At 35.6% G+C, this 19555-nt stretch overlaps 1 protein-coding gene across 1 annotated transcript; it reads left to right on the top strand.

Annotated features, from left to right (window-relative positions):
* Positions 1 to 2055: 2055 nt before the first annotated feature.
* Positions 2056 to 19518, top strand: LOC133180907 (uncharacterized). The gene is made up of 12 exons (XM_061315360.1): positions 2056 to 2104; positions 2415 to 2529; positions 3671 to 3777; positions 5337 to 5536; positions 5968 to 6083; positions 8664 to 10637; positions 11041 to 11185; positions 11327 to 11476; positions 15318 to 15476; positions 15589 to 15698; positions 16054 to 16113; positions 19070 to 19518. Exons 2-12 carry the CDS (start codon positions 2415 to 2417, stop codon positions 19297 to 19299), a joined length of 3366 nt encoding a protein of 1121 aa, XP_061171344.1. The 5' UTR covers positions 2056 to 2104; the 3' UTR covers positions 19300 to 19518.
* The last annotated feature ends 37 nt before the right edge of the window (positions 19519 to 19555 follow it).

Genomic DNA, 19555 nt, shown 5'->3' with positions numbered 1-19555 from the left:
GTCATGTTGCATCTGAAACGTGACTGGTTCTTTGCATCTATATATATGTAAAACAGGACACGTGGGACAAGGTATTCAAGACTTCTATCAATATGTTTTTGAGAATGGATTACTCCTAAAATGCATCCCCCACAAGGTTACACGCAGTATCCAAAGCAGATATTATTCATCCCAAGATGCAACATGTATACAATATTTGTCGAATCATATATGCGGAAAGAAATTTCGATTACCTCTTACACAGGATGAGAAACCATCGATAAGAAATTGTGACAAACAGATCGACAGTCGGGCGGGGATAACAATACAGCGGACTTTTGTAATATCTTTAATATTGGCCAAGTGAGTCTACCATGGGATATTTTGGAGTCAAGCTGAGGAATGCGGGTATTTGAACTGCCATTTAACCGTGCTAAGTAGCTTCTTGTTTAATTATCTCTATCCCCCCTCCCACCCACCCCCTCTCTCTCTGATATGCTTGGCGGTCAGGAATGGGAAGGTCTGTTGCTGACCAGTGCATTTGTCCATAATCTTTCAGGCTTTGAAGCCTGGATATATTTTCTCCTTTGCTGTAAATATACATACGAAATACATTAAAAGCGTATCCAGCACGGGAAGGGGGATCAGTCTTCTACTTAGGATTTTGAAAGTTGTTATTTTCATATAGTAAAATTACCCAAATTGACGTTGAACACCCCTACCCCAGGAAATAAAGTGCCCTTTTAAAGTTGGTAAAATTTGAATATATACCCAGATAGCATGAGGACATTGGCCCAACGTTGGTCCAACAATGTTGGTTATGTTGGGCCAATGTTGGCAATTTACGTTGGCCCAATTTCCTTTTGCTTATCGGCGCGCCGTTGGCCCAACATGTTGGGCCTATGTTGGTACAACACTGTTTGTTTATATATCAACGATTATATAGCGTTATCCCAACATACCAACGCCAACTCATTATTTTGTAACATTAGCCCAATGTTGGACTTCAGTTCAAAATATAATTATTACGTTGGTCCAACGTTGGTACAACGCTTTTGTTGAAATGTCAACGTTGGTACATCGTTATTCCAACATACCAATGCTAACTAAACATTTTGTAACATTGGCCCTACGCTGGACCTCGGTTCAAAATATAATTATTACGTTGGTTCAGCGTTGGTACAACACTATTTGTTGAAATGTCAACGTTGGCACAATTATTCCTGAATACAAATGTCTTACAAAATCAATTAAATTCTGTAACCTTTTTATTTCCCAGATTATATACGACACAATTAATTTCACCAAGTTTGGCCAAATAAATTTTTCCTCCTAAAAATGTATCACAGTATATTCTTTGTCACTTTCATTAAAGTATCCCGTGGAATGTAACTAAAAGTAGGAAGAGGTAGAAAGTTCAATATTTCTCAAGTATATTCCACATCACTATGTCCATTACAAAATATCGCTTTGATATAAGAGTCTTCAAGTTCTAATTTTTAAAGTTTTGGAAGGTTACATTTGAATCATTCATTCCTTTCTCTGTTATTGTATGTTTATCTGTTTCTAGAATCCATATCTCCCACACGTATTAATCAGTCCCTTCCATATGAAGAAAATGCCACATCAATAGTCTCATAATATAGAAGGCTTTTTCATCCCGCCAATTCCTATAATTGTTAAGAACGTCATCAATTTAAATAATATTTTCAAATGTTCAATCAGCACCCCGGTACTGAAAATTTAAAAGCTTGCAGGCCATTATGATTTTGAAACACATAAATATTTTAATAGCAATTCTTTAGTTTGAATTTCACATTATTAATTATCAATAACAAACACAAAAACTATACTCAGTTATATATATGTGAAGGAAAAGGCGACTTATTTTATAAGAATAAGACCACCCCACCCCCTTTTTGGGAAAAATCCTTGATCTGCCCTTAAAAATGCAATGCTTTAAAAAAAAAACCCAGACCAATTGATCTATTAATACAAAAAACAAGCAAATGGGGGGGGGGGGGGGGGTCCAGTATAAACGAATAGATTACTGTATGACTTGTTCTTTTAGTTGGCGCATGCGCATCGGTTAATAAGACGACGCCATTTTATCAAGGAAAGCAAGGTATTATCGGATTTGACAATTTTGCACACAACAAGTATTTCTTGTCAATTACAAATCATATTTTCCCGGAAAGCACACATCAAAAACATAAAAAGAAGCAGGAGAGTTATTGAGAAGTTGCACTATAATTTAACAGAGATAGGGGAAGAAAATTGAACAACTTTCGTTTTCACTGCAACCTCTAAAAATTACACAAATTAAAACATACCTGAATACATTAATCTCTGCAACTGCAATGTGTGTAAAATCTTCTCCAAATGAGATTATCGATTGAAAAAATATTTACTCTAACGTCCATTGTTATTTGTAGATGCCAGCAGCAGAGGCAGATAGACCTGGGAAAGTATTTGTAGGCGGGTTAGCAAGTGACATAGACGAGGCTGTGTTAGAGAAGTACTTCAGTCATTATGGAAGACTTACAGAAGGTAGTCGTCAGACTGTAGCCACTTGATTTGCAAGAGCAAAGTTTGCTTTTGGTTACAATGTACACCTCTCAATCCACCATTTTATTCTGCATATTGCTATGAAAATTTGACCATTCTATGATAATTTTCAGTGAACTTTTGTAGACTACATTTATTGAATCCTGTAACATTATGAATTTTGGTTCCAACATCCACGCAGAAGGTGGGGTGGGGGTGGTTTACATGTCAAGATTATAATGTTTAAGCGATTTTTAAAACGCTACTTGGTATCAGTGATAACATCCTTTGTATGGAATATTGACAACTACCCTCACTCATCTCGAAAATCTTAAGCAGAATTAAATTCTATTGAATTAATTTTGACTTCTTTATCAAAAATTTCCCAAACTTTTTCATAGACCTCTGGCTTTTCCCTCAATTCTGTAACACTCAGAACTCGAAAGTTACATGCTAGGTGTCGTTTTTGCATCACGTCCGTAATTTCTACTTTGACATTTCCAAATTTTGTAGCATTTTTCACGTTTGACGGTGAATACTCGGATTATTATGGAATGCCTGGGCAATTAAATAGCACGATTAGAGACAAAAATATCTACCGAAACAAGATATCATGACACATTTTGGTGATGTATTAGATAAATGATATTTCAGGCCTGATATCCAAGAGGGGTCCAGTGTCAACAAATGGAAGTGACTTACCTTCTCTATTTTATAATACCGCGGGTATGACTTTTTAGTAAAACCATTAAGATGGTTAATTCTGCGTTATTTTTTGGATTTTTCATATGGAATACATTGCAAATGTGTACTAGAAGAATAGTTTATAAAAAAAAAGACATAAAAATATTTTTTGACCTGGGGGTATATTCGGGGGGAGGGGGGATACGTCCTGTCCACAAATACCTGTGATCAACATCACAAAGCAGCCTGTAACTGTTTTGACTGCCATATTTCCTATAACAATATCATATGTGTGAAATTTATATTTTGGTTTGTTGTCTTAAATCATGAACACACATTTACCTCTGAAGGAGCAATAAATCAAAACATCTGAATGACCTAAATACAAATAAAATTTAAATTTCCCTATTCACTCTTAGAATTTCTCTTTCTTTAATGATTATTTTTAAATTATTTGTAGTCATAGTCAAGAGAGACAAAAACACACATCAAACTAGAGGATATGCCTTTATCACTTTTGAAAACCCATATGATGCTGATGATGCCATCAAAGAAATGGACAAAAAGGTTTGTTGCTTTAATTGTTATCATTTCTGTCTTACTATGATGAAGTTGAGATGAGCTTATGCTATACCTGAGGTTCATCTGTCCAAAGTTGTAAGTACCAGGTCCATTCCCAAATATCGAAGTCCAATGTGGACCATACTTGCTTGGTTGATGCATCTAGAAATGTACACTACCAGAAATGCTTCAAATGCTGCATTTGACCCACTGGATCCAGCAATACAGTTTGTGTTGTATGTAACAAAAAGCATAAATTATAATACAAAAAGAGACATTCTGACTGCACTGTTACAGAAAATTCATGTAAGGGAACACTAACTACAATGAAGTGCAAATTATGTAATGCCTCTATTGCAATGCAAAATTGTCTTGTTTCAAGGATTATCATACCATGGTGTATTACTAGGAATAAAAATCCTTGAAGTGAATAAATGCTGTGTTCAATGAAAACGAATTTGTTTATTTCACAAAGAAAACAATTTCTGAACCTTTATTTACATTGACAGTAAACATGCTCATTTTGAAAATTCATTGACTTTTTTTAACATGTGACTTCATGTGGGCAAAAAACTTTGCAAGTACTACAAAAAAATGTCATCAGTCTGGTATGTATTGTAAAGGTACAATTTATATGCTTTTTTATGACGTCGAGCTCTTGGAGCTCGAACGTCATCTAGCAAGCGCCCAGTTGAAATCGTAACCGGATATGTACGCGACCGAATGTGTCAGTCGATGCATCCGCAATAGAAAATAGCAATAGCTATAGACCAATTTCTTTGAAAACGCTCAAAATGAATAATAGCTTGAAAATAAAATTGCATCAATTATATCTGCAATTAATTCTATTGCAAAACAACAATATTATGTTTTATTCTCACACAAGAAAAACGTGATGGTTGTTGCAGATGAATTTCTACAGAAAGGGTGCGTTGAATGACATGAATAACATTTCGGAACGATAACCGTGTAACATAAACAACACAACAGGAGGTAAAATAATTACAAAATTACATAAACACGAATACTACAAGACTAAAAAGATTGAATTTCCAAATCTTAGCTTTATTTATACAATCGTCTAACCAACTCATCCTAAAAACCGATGATATTGACCAGTATTGCTGTATTTCTCCATTTCCTCAATTTCCCAGTATACCGTATACCACGCCCGATCGTAACTCGATCGTAATTGTAACAGAACAGAGTCTTGGTTTTAGTTTAGATGCAATCACTAATACAATGCTTTGACATTGGCAATTAGAAAAAAATATTATATAAATTCATGAAATCCTTCATAGTTCTTCAACTGACTGAAAAGAATTTAGCATGAACATGTTCGACGGTGTCTGGTCAATTCGAACCCTGCTCCATTCGGACCATGACATAAGGCCCCAGACTGTACTTGTGATATTTTGTTTAAACTATTTTTTTTAATTATGTTTCCTGAGTCAGTCACTTGACTTATTGCTATCTTCAAATTCAAAATGATCTTTTGAAATTGTTTTTCTTCTTCGACGTCATTGAAGCCTTTCAGGCTTTTGATTTAATGTATGTTTTTATAGGAAATTCATGGTAGACAGATCTATGTAGAGCAAGCTGTAAAACCAAGACACGAAATACAAAACCAGCGACCACCACCGAGAGGTGGTAGCTTTCGGGGTGCACCACGAGGAAGTCGAGGGGGTGGTGGATCAGGGCGTGGTGGAGGAAGTCGAGGTGGACCACGAGGGAGAGGAGGAGATGGAAACATGGAAATGAGGAGGTTAGTGTTGTGTGGAATGTTTTTATACAAAACAAGACAAACGAAATGAAATACCCAGTGTACTTCATTACATGATGTTCAACATTTTACTGTGTTTCACAGTCTTAACTCTTAATATGCTTCTTGTTCAACAATTTGCTGTTGATACAGTAACAATCAAAACTTCATAGGTGAGATTCCACTGTTATTTGATTTTTATGCAAATTACTTATGATTGGAAAAAAAAAGAAAAAAACAGCAGTTTTGATTGCCAAGTGGGCTGTTTTTATTTGTTTGATTGCTTTACTTGGCAAATTAATGACATGCTTCTAGATCAAATTACAGGGATAGACTTGTAAAAGATGCAGAAAGTTATTTTATTTTCAGATATTGAACAATATACTCGCAAGTTACATTGAAGAAATAAAGTCAAAATCTAAAATTATATATAGTAGGTCCCCCATTCGACAGAGGTCAGATCGTGGGAGGTCAGACAGAGATTTCAGTAGGCAAGAGAGAGGGGCCCCACCCCCTAGGAGGGATGGGTATGATGGTCCACCAAGGAGAGGTATGTAATCTCTAACAATCTCTGTATTCTGATTGGTTATTTAATATATGCAAATGTTTGAGTCTGACGTGACAGTTGATTTAAAGAATCAGAACTGGTGGAAAATGCTATTTTTTATTAATTTTGAGGCAGCAAAAATTCTGATGAAGAAAAAATTATGTTAGTAAAGTTAAAAAAAAAAGTGAAATTAGACTACTTATTCCAAATATGTTTTAACAATTATCCACATGTAATAAATCATTCCTGCATTGAGTCAAAAAAGGAAATCAGTCTTTTCTCAGGGAAGATGTAGACCTAACATAAAATGGTAAAACACAGCAATAGAAAAACATGGGGGGTAGCCAGTATTAGGTCTTCTTACTTAAAAAAGACTTTGTTGAAAGAAGGGGGAAGGGTTGAGAAAAAAGAATATTGGTTAGTGTAGAAACAATTACAGTGGAAACTAAACATGGAATCTGCTGATATTTTCTACACCCAAATTTTCCATAGGTTTATGTACATATATATGTGTTTTATTTGAATATCTTCAAAATCCTTCTAAATAGAGTTCTAATGATCAAAAAGAAATTTACAATTTGATAATTAAAAAAAAAAGTTATAATTGCTTAATATAATTAGTTTTTAGCTCACCTGAGCCGAAGGCTCAAGTGAGCTTTTCTGATCACATTTTGTCTGTAGTCCGTCTGTCTGTCCGTCTGTCCGTCTGTAAACTTTTCACATTTTCGACTTCTTCTCAAGAACCACTGGGCCAATTTCAACCAAACTTGCCACAAAGTATCCTTGGGTAAAGGGGATTCAAGTTTGTTCAAATGAAGGGCCACGCCCTCTTCCAAGGGGAGATAATTAAGAATTCGTGAAAAATTAATGGCATCATTAAAAAATCTTCTTCTCAAGAACCACTGTGCTTGAAAACATGAAACTTATGTGGAAGCATCCTCAGGTAGTGTAGATTCAAGTTTGTTCAAATCATGACCCCCGGGGGTAGGGTGGGGCCACAATGGGCGATCAAAGTTTTACATAGGAAATATACAGGAAAAATCTTTAAAAATCTTCTTCTCAAGAACAGCAAAGCCATACTTGGTCATATTTATATGGTAGCATCCTCAGATAGTGTACATTCAAGTTTGTTCAAATCATGACCCCCGGGGGTCGGGTGGGGCCACAATGGGCGATCAAAGTTTTACATAGGAATATATAGGAAAAATCTTCAAAAATCTTCTTCTCAAGAACAGCAAAGCCATGATTGGTCATATTTACTTGGAAGCATCCTCAGGTAGTGTAGATTCAAGTTTGTTCAAATCATGACCCCCGGTGGTAGGGTGGGGCCACAATGGGCGATCAAAGTTTTACATAGGAATATATAGGAAAAATCTTTAAAAATCTTCTTCTCAAGAACAGCAAAGCCATAATTGGTCATATTTACATGGAAGCATCCTCAGGTAGTGTAGATTCAAATTTGTTCAAATCATGACCCCCGGGGGTCGGGTGGGGCCACAATGGGCGATCAAAGTTTTGCATAGGAATATTTAGGAAAAATCTTTAAAAATCTTCTTCTCAAGAACAACAAAGCCATCATTGGTCATATTTATATGGTAGCATCCTCAGGTAGTGTAGATTCAAGTTTGTTCAACTCATGACCCCCGGGGGTCGGGTGGGACCACAATGGGCGATCAAAGTTTTACATAGGAATATATAGGAAAAATCTTTAAAAATCTTCTTCTCAAGAACAGCAAAGCCATGATTGCTCATATTTATTTGGTAGCATCCTCAGATAGTGTACATTCAAATTTGTTCAAATCATGACCCCCGGGGGTCGGGTGGGGCCACAATGGGCGATCAAAGTTTTACATAGGAACACATAGTAAAAATTCTAAAAAAAAAAAAAACAATTTGTTAAGAATAGCAAAGCCATGATTGGTCATATTTATATGGTAGCATCCTCAGATAGTGTACATATAAATGTGTTCGAATCATGACCCCCGGGGGTCGGGTGGGGCCACAATGGGCCATCAAAGTTTTACATTGGAACACATAGTAAAAATCTTTAAAAAAAACTATTTGTTAAGAATAGCAAAGCCATGATTGGTCATATTTATATGGAAGCATTCTTAGATAGTGTACATTCAAGTTTGTTCAAACATGACCCCTGTGGATCAGGTGGGGCCACAATGGGTGATCAAAGTTTTACATAGGAATACATAGGTTAAATCTTTAAAAATCTTCTACTCAAGAACAGCAAAGCCATGATTGGTCATATTTAAATGGAAGCATCCTCAGATAATGTAGATTCAAATTTGTTCAATTCCTGACACCCCCCCCCCCCCAACCACTTTTATATTTAAACTTTTCAACCTTTCAAGATTGAAGTGATTTCTGCTTTTTCCTAGCCATAGTGCTCAGGTGAGCGATGTGGCCCCTGGGCCTCTTGTTGAGTGTAAGGCTGCATTTTGTAGGGAGAGGATAATGAGTAGACATTGTCCTGACCTTTACAGACTGATTCACTGTTCCTCATCATGAAATTAAAAAAAAAAACTTTATGGATGAGCTTCACGGCTCACATAATTAGAATTTTCTTTCCAGATTTGATCAATGAATTTGAGCACACACAAAAGTTAGATGAAGAAAAACCCTGGATTACTCCAGATCTAGTGTTACTAGTTAGACAGAAGGATGAAATGCAAGAATGGGCAAATAAATGCCCAAGTCTAATGGCTGAGTTCAGAAAATTTCGTAATCATGTAAGAATGAAAATTAGAAAAGCAAAAGTAGAGTATGAAGATCCAACAGGTGAGAAAAGGGATGAAGAGTTCAAACAGAGAATGCTTAAAAAGGGTTTGACACCTGAGGAAATAGAGAAAAGGAAAAATGATTTAAATAGGCCAGAAACACATCATGGTGGGAAAAAATATGAGCCCCCAATTATGTACCCAGGAAATTTAGCAACTGCAACTACAACATTGCAAGTTGGTGGTCCTACGGAGACCTTGTCTGTCACTCATGACCCAGAGGCAAAACAACAAAAGGCCAAATTTGTAAATCTGATGTCAAAACAGAGCAAAACTGTTTATGAATCCTATCAAAAGAAAAATATTTCCAAAGGAAACTGGTCGGAAAAACAGGCAAACCCAAATCAAAATGTCAATCAGGGTTGGTATAGTCAAAGTGCTCCTTCAACCTCCCAATATTCAAGTACAAATGTCCAGCAGCCTGTCGAATACACACAGACACAACAAGCATATTCACAGGTTAATACTTCATATAACTGGCAGAGTTATACAAATCAGCAACAACAGTGGGGTTCTGCGACAGGGCCACAAGAATACACTTGGTCTTCAAACTACAGCTACACAACTAGTGACCATAATCCTAAACCAAATCAGAATGCAACAACAGAGGAAACTCCACAAAATCCCTGGCAACAAGCCATGGCAGATTATTGGCAGAAAGCATCAGAGACATCTAGTTTTGGACCACCTGTAGAAACAGGTGGTTTTACTCAGACTTCTGTAAGCCAAACTATGCCATACACAAACCAGCAATTTGCAAGTCAGACTCAGTCATCAGCATATCAGAACCTTAACACTGTAAGCTATGCTCAAACTCAGAGCGTTAACACTGTAGCTCATACTCAAACTCAGAGCTTTAACACTGTAACCCCTACTCAAACTCAAAATCCTCAATTGTCAAGTTCAAATTCAATTGCGGACCGTCTTAATCAAATGGCATATGGAGCTCAACCTGTGGCAAACCCAGAAGTCCAGGGACCGGTAAATGATAATGTTAACTTGAAAGACACTGCAAAAAAACCACCAAATTCAAATTCTGGAAAATCAAACCAAGTATCCAGTGTTAAGCAGTTCAAGCCACCAGTACAATATTTCAAAGGAGTTGCAAAGAATAAAAACAAAATTCAAATTCACATAAATCAGAAATTTGCATTAGGAGGAGAATCCCAAGCAAAAAAAGATAGTAATACTGGAACAGAAAAGGAAGAAGTTGAAACTAATGTGTCTGAATCATCAGTGAAAGAAAACCCTTGGCTGCAGTCAATTGAGGAATTTTGGAAGAACCCACCTAAAATTCTAGATTCTGAAACATCTAAGCAATCATCAAGTGCTACTCAGTCAAGTTCAACAAAGAGCCATACTCAAACTCATCTGAATGAAAATCAGGCCAAAAGTAATGCACAGAGTGGAGCAAATCAGGCCAAAAATGAGGCTCAAACACAAGAAATAAATACAAAAAATGAACAGAAACCAGAATCAAAATCAGAGAACAATCCATTACCTGAAACTGAATTAAAGCCAGTTAATGAGAATCTGTTAGAATCACAGAAGGAAGCCCTTCAGAAAGTTATCAGTAATAAACCTCTGAAAGATAAAAATTGGTCAGAAGGCCAAGAAACTGTTGACATTGAGGAACTGGACTTCAGTACTGATAACCCTCATTATTTTCCTCATCCAGCTACTGTATCCCCATACGAAGATTTTACAGATAATAATAGTGGTGGGAATACTGTTAATGTTTACCCTTATGGCCAAGGTGGAAATGAAGGTAATTTGTGCTCAAGATACATGTAGTTGCATTTAGCATGTTTTAGATCTAAAACAATAAGATGGGCAAATTGCCTAAAGCCACAATAAATCAAAAGAGAGGCAAATTGCCTAAAAATTGTTAAGAAAATATAGCAAGTTTGCTTTGCAATTTATGAACAATTTTAAGTAATAGAGGCTAATAGCCTGCAACTATAATTTAATAGGCAGTTTGTCTTTTTTTTTTCAGGATTAAATTGTAATGCATAAAGGGCAATTAGCCTTTAAATGTCTTGAGTTCATTTTCAATGATACTATTTACTAATCCTAAATAGACTTCCTTCCAAATTTGTTCATTTATGTAATATCTTTGAATGATTTAATCCTTAGAATGAAATTTTGATAGTAATTTTATATTTTTGCAGATTTTGGGGGTGATCGTTATGGTGGGATGGACAGAGGTATGGACCGTGGTCCACCCCAAAGATCAAGGGATCCACCAATGTCTCGTGGTAGAGATAATTATTCACCAGCCCCTAGAGACTTCAGCAGAGGTTCTGGCCCCGACAGGTTTGTGTACATGCATTTGAAAAAAAAATTTTTTTAATACTTAATTACTTTGTCCAAACTTTCACATATTTTGTTGTAAGAGTGATCAGATAAACAATATTTACATGTAGGTTTGAATGTTTATGCTTTAATTTGTAACAGGATGACTAGGGGCTCAGGAAGAGATTTTCAACAGTCGTCACGCTATGACCCTCCACAGAGAGACTATTCCCCTCCCCCTCGTGAATATCAGTCTTCACGGGACATTGCATATGAAAGGGGGCCAACATCAAGAGACAGACTGCCATCCAGGTATTTACAAAAGTTTCTGAAACTCTGATGTTATTGGGCCTTAAAAATATGTGTTGACTATTACATGCTAACAAAATATAAGATCATTGGTAGGAATTTTTTTTTCAAAAATTTTTTGACTTAAAGGCATAACTGTGAAATGCAATTTTTAGCTCACCTGAGCCGAAGGCTCAAGTGAGCTTTTCTGATCACATTTTGTCCGTCGTCCGTCTGTCCATCTGTCTGTCCGTCCGTCTGTAAACTTTTCACATTTTTGACTTCTTCTCAAGAACCACTGGGCCAATTTTGACCAAACTTGGTACAAAGCATCCTTGGGTGAAGGGAAATTTAAATTGTTAAAATGAAGGGCCAAGTCCCCTCACAAGGGGAGATAATCAAGAGAAGACAAAAATAGGGTGGGGTCATTAAAAAATCTTCTTCTCAAGAACCACAGGGCCAGTAAAGCTGAAACTTATATGGAAGCATCCTGGGGTAGTGTAGATTCTAAATTGTTCAAATCATGACCCCCGGGGGTGGGGCGGGGCCACAATGTGGAATCAATGTTTTACATAGAAATATATAGGAAAAATCTTTAAAAATCTTCTTCTCAAGAACCACTGGGCCAGAAAAGCTGAAACTTATGTGGAAGCATCCTGGGGTAGTGTAGATTCTAAATTGTTCAAATCATGACCCCCGGGGGTAGGGCGGGGCCACAATAGGGAATCCAAGTTTTACATTGAAATATATAGGAAAAATCTTTAAAAATCTTCTTCTCAAGAACCACTGAGCCGGAAAAGCTGAAACTTATGTGGAAGCATCCTGGGATAGTGTAGATTCTAAATTGTTCAAATCATGACCCCCGGGGATAGGGCGGGGCCACAATAGGGAATCCAAGTTTTACATTGAAATATATAGGAAAAATCTTTAAAAATCTTCTTCTCAAGAACCACTGAGCCAAAAAAGCTGAAACTTATGTGGAAGCATCCTGGGATAGTGTAGATTCTAAATTGTTCAAATCATGACCCCCGGGGGTAGGGCAGGGCCACAATAGGGAATCCAAGTTTTACATTGAAATATATAGGAAAAATTTTAAAAATCTTCTTCTCAAGAACCACTGGGCCAGGAAAGCTGAAACTTATGTGGAAGCATCCTGGGATAGTGTAGATTCTAAATTGTTCAAATCATGACCCCCGGGGGTAGGGCAGGGCCACAATAGGGAATACAAGTTTTGCATTGAAATATATAGGAAAAATCTTTAAAAATCTTCTTCTCAAGAACCACTGAGCCAGAAAAGCTGAAACTTATGTGGAAGCATCCTGGGATAGTGTAGATTCTAAGTTGTTCAAATCAGGACCCCCGGGGGTAGGGCAGGGCCACAATAGGGAATACAAGTTTTGCATTGAAATATATAGGAAAAATCTTTAAAAATCTTCTTCTCAAGAACCACTGAGCCAAAAAAGCTGAAACTTATGTGGAAGCATCCTGGGATAGTGTAGATTCTAAATTGTTCAAATCATGACCCCGGGGGTAGGGCGGGGCCACAATAGGGAAACATTGAAATATATAGGAAAAATCTTTAAAAATCTTCTCAAGAACCACTGGACCAGAAAAACTGAAAGTTATGTGGAAGCATCCTGGGATAGTGTTGATTCTAAATTTTTCAAATCATGACCCCCGGGGGTAGGGCGGGGCCACAATAGGTATTACAAGGGGGGAAGTCTGGTAATGAACAGCATGGCCAAAGTTACTCAGGTGAGCGATGTGGCCCATGGGCCTCTTGTTTAAAGACAGTTTGAAGCCCTCTTCTAGCCATAAAATATTTTCATTTTACAATTTATCAGACAGCTCTAAAAACAGCTACTAAAAAGTGACCCTATGACCTAGAAGCTGTTATGTTTCAAGATAATATAGACATGCGATTTATCAATTTTACAATGAAAAAAAAAATCTGTGGTTGGTCGTTAACCATAAACAAACATGATTTAATGCCCCCGTAATCGAAGATATAGTTTTGCTCTGTATGTCTGCAAAAACTTTATCCATAACTTTTGATTGGTTGAAGCAAGGGCTTTCATACTTTACATGTGTATTCCTTGTGACAAGACCTTTCTTTGGGTACTGACATATTTGACCTCTTGACCTTGGAGTTTGACCCACTTTTGCAAAATTTCACCAAACTTTATCCTTTGCCATAACTTTTGAACGGTTGGTGCTAGGGCTTTCATACTTCACATGTGTATTCCTTGTGATGAGACCTTTTCTTGAATGTATATACAGTAAAACTTGTTGAATCCGGATGTTGTACATTCCGGCATGTTGTTCAGTCCGGCGTAATATTTTAGTCCCCTGAATTTTCTTTATAATTTATGTTTAATAAATGTTGTCCAATCCGGATCTTGCCTATTCTGTAAACCGGTCGCTATTTAAAGAACCAACTGCCCATAATTAGTACAAATTATCTCCTCTAATCCGGCCACTTATTTTTACCTGTGCCCGCTGGTCATTAGAGAAGTCTCGCGTGGGGTAATTATTGTCCCGTTAATGATCTATCCTGTATCGACAGTTTAGATTTTAACCAACGTGATAAAAAATCATTAATGGCTCAAGTAAAGCTAGGAAATTAACTCGCAAAAGAACGAGTGATAGTGATGGTTGCCTGTAGCATGTCAGTAGAAAAACTTGGAGACTTATTCATGACCTCCTTTCTACTTTCGTTTTGCGTGCACGACGTGCAATTCGAATTACTTCCCTTTGTGTCGCTAGTTTACAACGATCATAACGACAGAAGATTTTGGTTCCATATTCATTATAACATTTGAAATTAACAAATACAGTGTCTCTAAATATTCAAACATATCAATTTTAAAAGAAATTAATTAATTAGGAATCCGTCCCTAACAAAATAATATTTACAGCTACGATGAGGTTTTGGAGTGTGTTTAAAACATTTAACGATTTTCAAATTTAATAAATGACGAAGAGATGTTAGCCTATATTTCGTTACTGAATAAAAAACATAAACAGAAATGAAAATTCTGAAGAACAAACAGAGTTTAAAACAAACGGAAATAGACGATTTTTTTTAAGTGAAACGTAAAAATGACACATTTGATCAAGTATTTATTTACCACTCTTTGTTTATATCTATGTAATTTTTGACTCGCTATAATGGTTCAATTTTCTCCAATCCGGATGTTGTCTAATCCGGCCAAAAATTTTGGAACCACTGGTCGCCGGATTAGACAAGTTTTACTGTATTTTTGACCTTGATCTTGCAGTATTACCTACTTTTGAAAAATTTTAACCTTGGCCATAAATTTAAAATGGTTGGAGCTTGGGCTTTCAAATTTTACATATGTATTCCATGTGACAAGATTTCCAACACTTTTGACCTTGGTATTTGATCTACTTTTTAAAAAAAAATAACCTGGCCATAACTTTTGAATGGTTGGTGCTAGGGTTCCATATTTTCTTGTGACAAGAACTTTCTTTTGATACCAACAATTTTGAACTTTTGACCTGGATGTTGGATTTTGACGTACTTTTGAACAGCTTTATAACCTTCACCATAAGTTTTGATGGCTTTCACATTTAAAATATTTGTGATCCTTGTGACAAGACCTTCATTGGGTACCAACAATTTTGAACTTGGAGTTTCACCTATTTTTGAAAAAACTTCAACCTTGATCATAATTTCTGAATGGTTGCTGCAAGGGCTGTAACCCTTTAAATAATTTTTTATAAGATAATGAAAATTCGTTTATTTCACAATTTAGAGACTCATGGAATATGGCCATATAAACTTTGAGGTGTCATGTACATGTTAATGTTTAAAGATGTTAAATGGTGCATATTTTATCAGAGATTATGGTTCTCCTCAAAATACTAGAGATTATGGAGGTGGAATGTCTCGAGGTGGCACCTCAATGTATGGAGGATCACGTGACACAGGGATAGGAGGCAGAGATGTTTACAGTGGGGGAAGGGACAGAGATCAGTCTAGAGATTACGTCAATTCAAGGTAAAAGTCCTTACTGTTCTTCACTAACTTTAAACTCTTAAACACCATTCTAGGTGTAGTTATTTGTTGTTTTATGCTAAAAAAAATCGAACTTCTTGTTGGTCAATTTTAGAGATTTTAGCAGCCGTGGTGGAAGTTCAAGAATGGGCCCCTCTAGAGGAGGACCTTCCCGAGGAGGAGGAGACTTTGATCGAGGACAGCCACACGAAGATTCCTTCAGAGGTAATATAGACCAATATCAAATATATATGTTGTTAATGGGCCATTTTGAGAATTAGTTTCCTTGCCATAACTCTCCAGTAAAAATATGCTAAGTAGGACAAGGGAAATAAAAAGAAATGCTCAGCATCATGGAAAATAAGAAGTTAAGTGTTTGGTTTTTTTTTTTAAGTTTGATCTTATTTAACTGCTTCATATTAGTAAAATGTTCTAAAAATATTTTAATCCTGATTTTTAAAGCATTAATTCAATTCTGAAGAGTTCCAACAAGAGAAGTGGTTCAGAAATAAGCCTTTTGACAACTGCACTCTGTGTTTGTGCTTTGTGTGTTACTAATCATTTGGATATTTATTTTTAGATTCTGGAAGAGGTGGTCCCCCAAGTCGAGGCCCTGCCAGTAGAAGCTTCAGTAGTATGAGTAAGTAGTAGTTCACTATCTGTTGTAGTTTTATGTGTTGTTCTTGGACTAGGCCTGAAAAAGTTGTTGATCAAATGAAAAATGGAAATGGATGACAAAGAATTGAAATATCAAAAAATTAATGGAATGACTGACAAGGATCTGAAATGTTCAGAGAATGAAGGAATGAAATCATACACAAATTAAACAGAAATCAAAACAAAGGAAAACTGCTGTATTTGTTACAAAGTGCAATGAATATCTTCAGTGGAAAAAAAAGTTGATCGTCAACGTAGCATGTAAAAGCATCCAGAGGAATTTACAGAAACAGCATCACTGAGCTGACATCTTTGCCACTGAATAATGAATTACAGGATTAGGAGTGAACTGGAAAAAATTATTTGAGGATCAAGTGAAAAATATTTTATCAAATATTAATCAAGTTGAAAAGCAATGTTAAAAGAGGAGTGCAATATCTACATGTTTTGTTTTGTTTGTTTGTTTTTGTTTCTTTGTTTTGGTTTATTTATTTATTTATTTATTTTACATGCAAGGAGGATAAATGTAGATGACACAAGGATGAACTTCTCCTTTGTTCCAGAGTACATTTACAAGAATTCAATGTGCACCTCAACTGTTTCTTTCTCCTTCTCTTAGGGAAATGTCTTTCTTAATTTGTTTTTGATAAGAGAAACAGAGAGATAAATTTTTACTTTTTATTCTTTTTTTTTTTTTTTAGTTAAAGTAGAAATCCTTGATAAGTATATTCAGTTATGGGTACCATACTATCAGTTTAAGATACATACAAGTTATACACAGTATATATTTTCCTTGATTATTATCCTATTTCAAATTCATACTGAGAAAAGCCAGAAAGCTGGCAAATAGGTTATAATCTGAAAGCTAGCAAATATGTCATTTTATAAAAACTTCCCTTGTCTGGAAAAACAATTTTAATGCTTTGTGTCTGAAAAATTGATTTTAAAATGCTTAAATTGAAAAAGTAAATGAGATCTTCAGTGCAGTCACTTAAAAAAAAAAAAACATTATTTGATTTGTTAAAATTTTATATAAATATTTTTATGATTGACAAGTTATCAAAAACAGGATTCAAATATTTCTCTAAGAATTTAGAACACTGAAACATGTAAACATGATAAATTATACTTCTGTATGTCCCACTTTGCTTACTTTTCTGCTCTCTTTCACTAATAAGAGTTCTGATGAGGGGATTAATTCTAAAAATAGCATATGATGATGCCCAGGCCAAATAAACTGCTTAGAAAATCTGTTTGAAGGATATGTCTGTTTGCATTCCAATTTGTTATCAATGATGACCCTGCTTGTAGAAAGGAATTGAAAATTGACAGAAAACAAAAAGAACACAATGAAGAATTTATGAAATGCTCTGTTTTTCAAAAATTCAACAGTCACTGAGGTTTCCAAATTCATATACACAAGAAATCTTCATTCCATCAAAAGGAAGAATTTAATTATTTTAAGCTACTGCAACATGGATCAGTGCAATATTGTCAAGCTTCTGCAAGTGCAATGTTTTAAAGCTACTATAATGTGGATAAGTGCAATGTTTTGAAGCTACTGCGATGTAGATCAGTGCAATGTTTTGAAGCTACTGCAATGTGGATCATTGAAATGCTGTCAAACTACTGGATTAGTTGCAGTGCTGTCAAGCTTCTGCAACATGGACCAACTTCTCACAGCAAAGCAGTTGAAGCAATATTGCTGTTGAGCAGCTTTAGGAGGCTAATTTTTATGTCCCGTCGTGAATATGGCCGAGGCATATAGTGCTTGTCATGTCCGTCTTCGGTCCTTCCATCCGCCGTTCCGCCTCACTTTGCATTTAGCTTAGTTTTAAAGATACTGTTCGATATATTTATCAAACTCATTATGATGATATATATTGAAGAGTAATTCAACTGCAGTACTGCATCATTTTTGTTTACCTTTATGTTTCCTTTGACCTTGACCTTGCTTTTCAAAAATTTATCTTTAGCTCAATTTCAAAGACACTATCCAAGATAATTTTATCATACTGTACATGCTGATGCATATTGATGTGAGCATCAATTTTTTTTACCTTGACCTTTACTTTGACCTTGACCTCACTTTTGTAAAATTTGTGTCAAATTTAAAAAAAAAAAAAAAAAAAAAAAAAAGGAAAAAGAAATTCTCCACTTGAAACATATTTTTTCAAGTAACAAAAAATAGAAAATGAGAAAAAAAATCAGATAAGTACTTTTTGAAATTAATTGCAAGCAACATTTGATAACAGTCATTATGATTTTCCTAAGGATCCAAAGTTTTTGACATGGACGAATGAAATTGCTTTACAATGAAACAAGAAATAGAGGAAAATACCATAGACTGAAAAGGATCACTGAAAATAACAAACATCAATCGAAATAGCTCTTGACATGTTGGAAAGCATAACAACAAGCAGAGTTTATCAAAAGCAACTAAGGGATAAAGGGAAAAAAAATCCACTGTCAACTTGAGAAAATTATCTGAAAAGATTAAATGGCTTCACTGCAGAAATGAATATTTGACTGGACTGCTCAATCAGTTGGAAAGGATTGGCGAAATTGCAATCCCAATGAAGTCAGGATTTCAAGAATCTTGCAACATTGCTTTTCTCAGCTTCAAATAATTCTGCAAAAGTTTTCTACAATCGTAAACTCACCAAAGAATGTATTAGAAAATGTATGATACTGATGCAGTACCACCAAGACACCGTAACCTAGTTTGCTCATTGCCAGGATAAAACCTAAAGCCTCAATAATGCATTCTGTAAATATATGCATTATATAAGAACACCCATTGTATAATTTTTATTGCTTTCGAAAAATATTTCAAACTGAAATACAAATATTATTTGCTTTCGTTCATTTGCGATATGTTCTGTGCAGTATTTGTGATTCATAAAATATGTTCCTCAAATAAATTGTTTGGAATATAGGCTCACAAAGAGACGGTGGACGTCCCTCTCAAGGAATGTATGAATCGCCAAACCGAGGCCCACCTCAAAGAGGTGCACCCTCAAGAGGACACCCTCAGCGAGACGACAGAGACAGGGGAGGTTATCCTGGGGGTCAGCGTAGACCTTCAAATATGGACTCTAGAGGAGGTCCACCTATGAAACGCTCTAGACCTAGTGGACCATCTTCTCGTGGGGGAATGCGGAGATGAATACTAAAATCTACTGAAGAGTCATTTTAAGAGAATATTTCAATTTTTCATTTTTTAAAAGTTTTATTTCAAAGTTTTGAATATAAGTGTTTGGAAAAATATTAACATTTTTTTTTTTTACATACTTTCATTCATGAACTTATTATTGTACATATAGCATTTGAAATTTGATCGACATTTGATCATTTTTCTCATTTATTAAGCTGCAAATTATGTTATATTAGTGTAATAGAAAAAAATAAATTAACAAGATAAA

Source organism: Saccostrea echinata, unplaced genomic scaffold (genome assembly GCF_033153115.1).
Source record: "Saccostrea echinata isolate AGI-Se365-2 ecotype Australia unplaced genomic scaffold, CSIRO_AGI_Sech_v1 ptg000008l, whole genome shotgun sequence".
NCBI classification, from domain to species: domain Eukaryota; kingdom Metazoa; phylum Mollusca; class Bivalvia; order Ostreida; family Ostreidae; genus Saccostrea; species Saccostrea echinata.
This window is presented reverse-complemented; position numbering and strand designations above follow the sequence as displayed.

Bases quoted from the DNA above. Each gene is read 5' to 3' on its own strand.
- LOC133180907 (XM_061315360.1), top strand. From the start codon at position 2,415: ATGCCAGCAGCAGAGGCAGATAGACCTGGGAAAGTATTTGTAGGCGGG. The intron at 2,530-3,670 runs GTAGTCGTCAGA...AATTATTTGTAG, and splicing joins TTATGGAAGACTTACAGAAG to TCATAGTCAAGAGAGACAAA. The intron at 15,477-15,588 runs GTAAAAGTCCTT...GGTCAATTTTAG, and splicing joins AGAGATTACGTCAATTCAAG to AGATTTTAGCAGCCGTGGTG.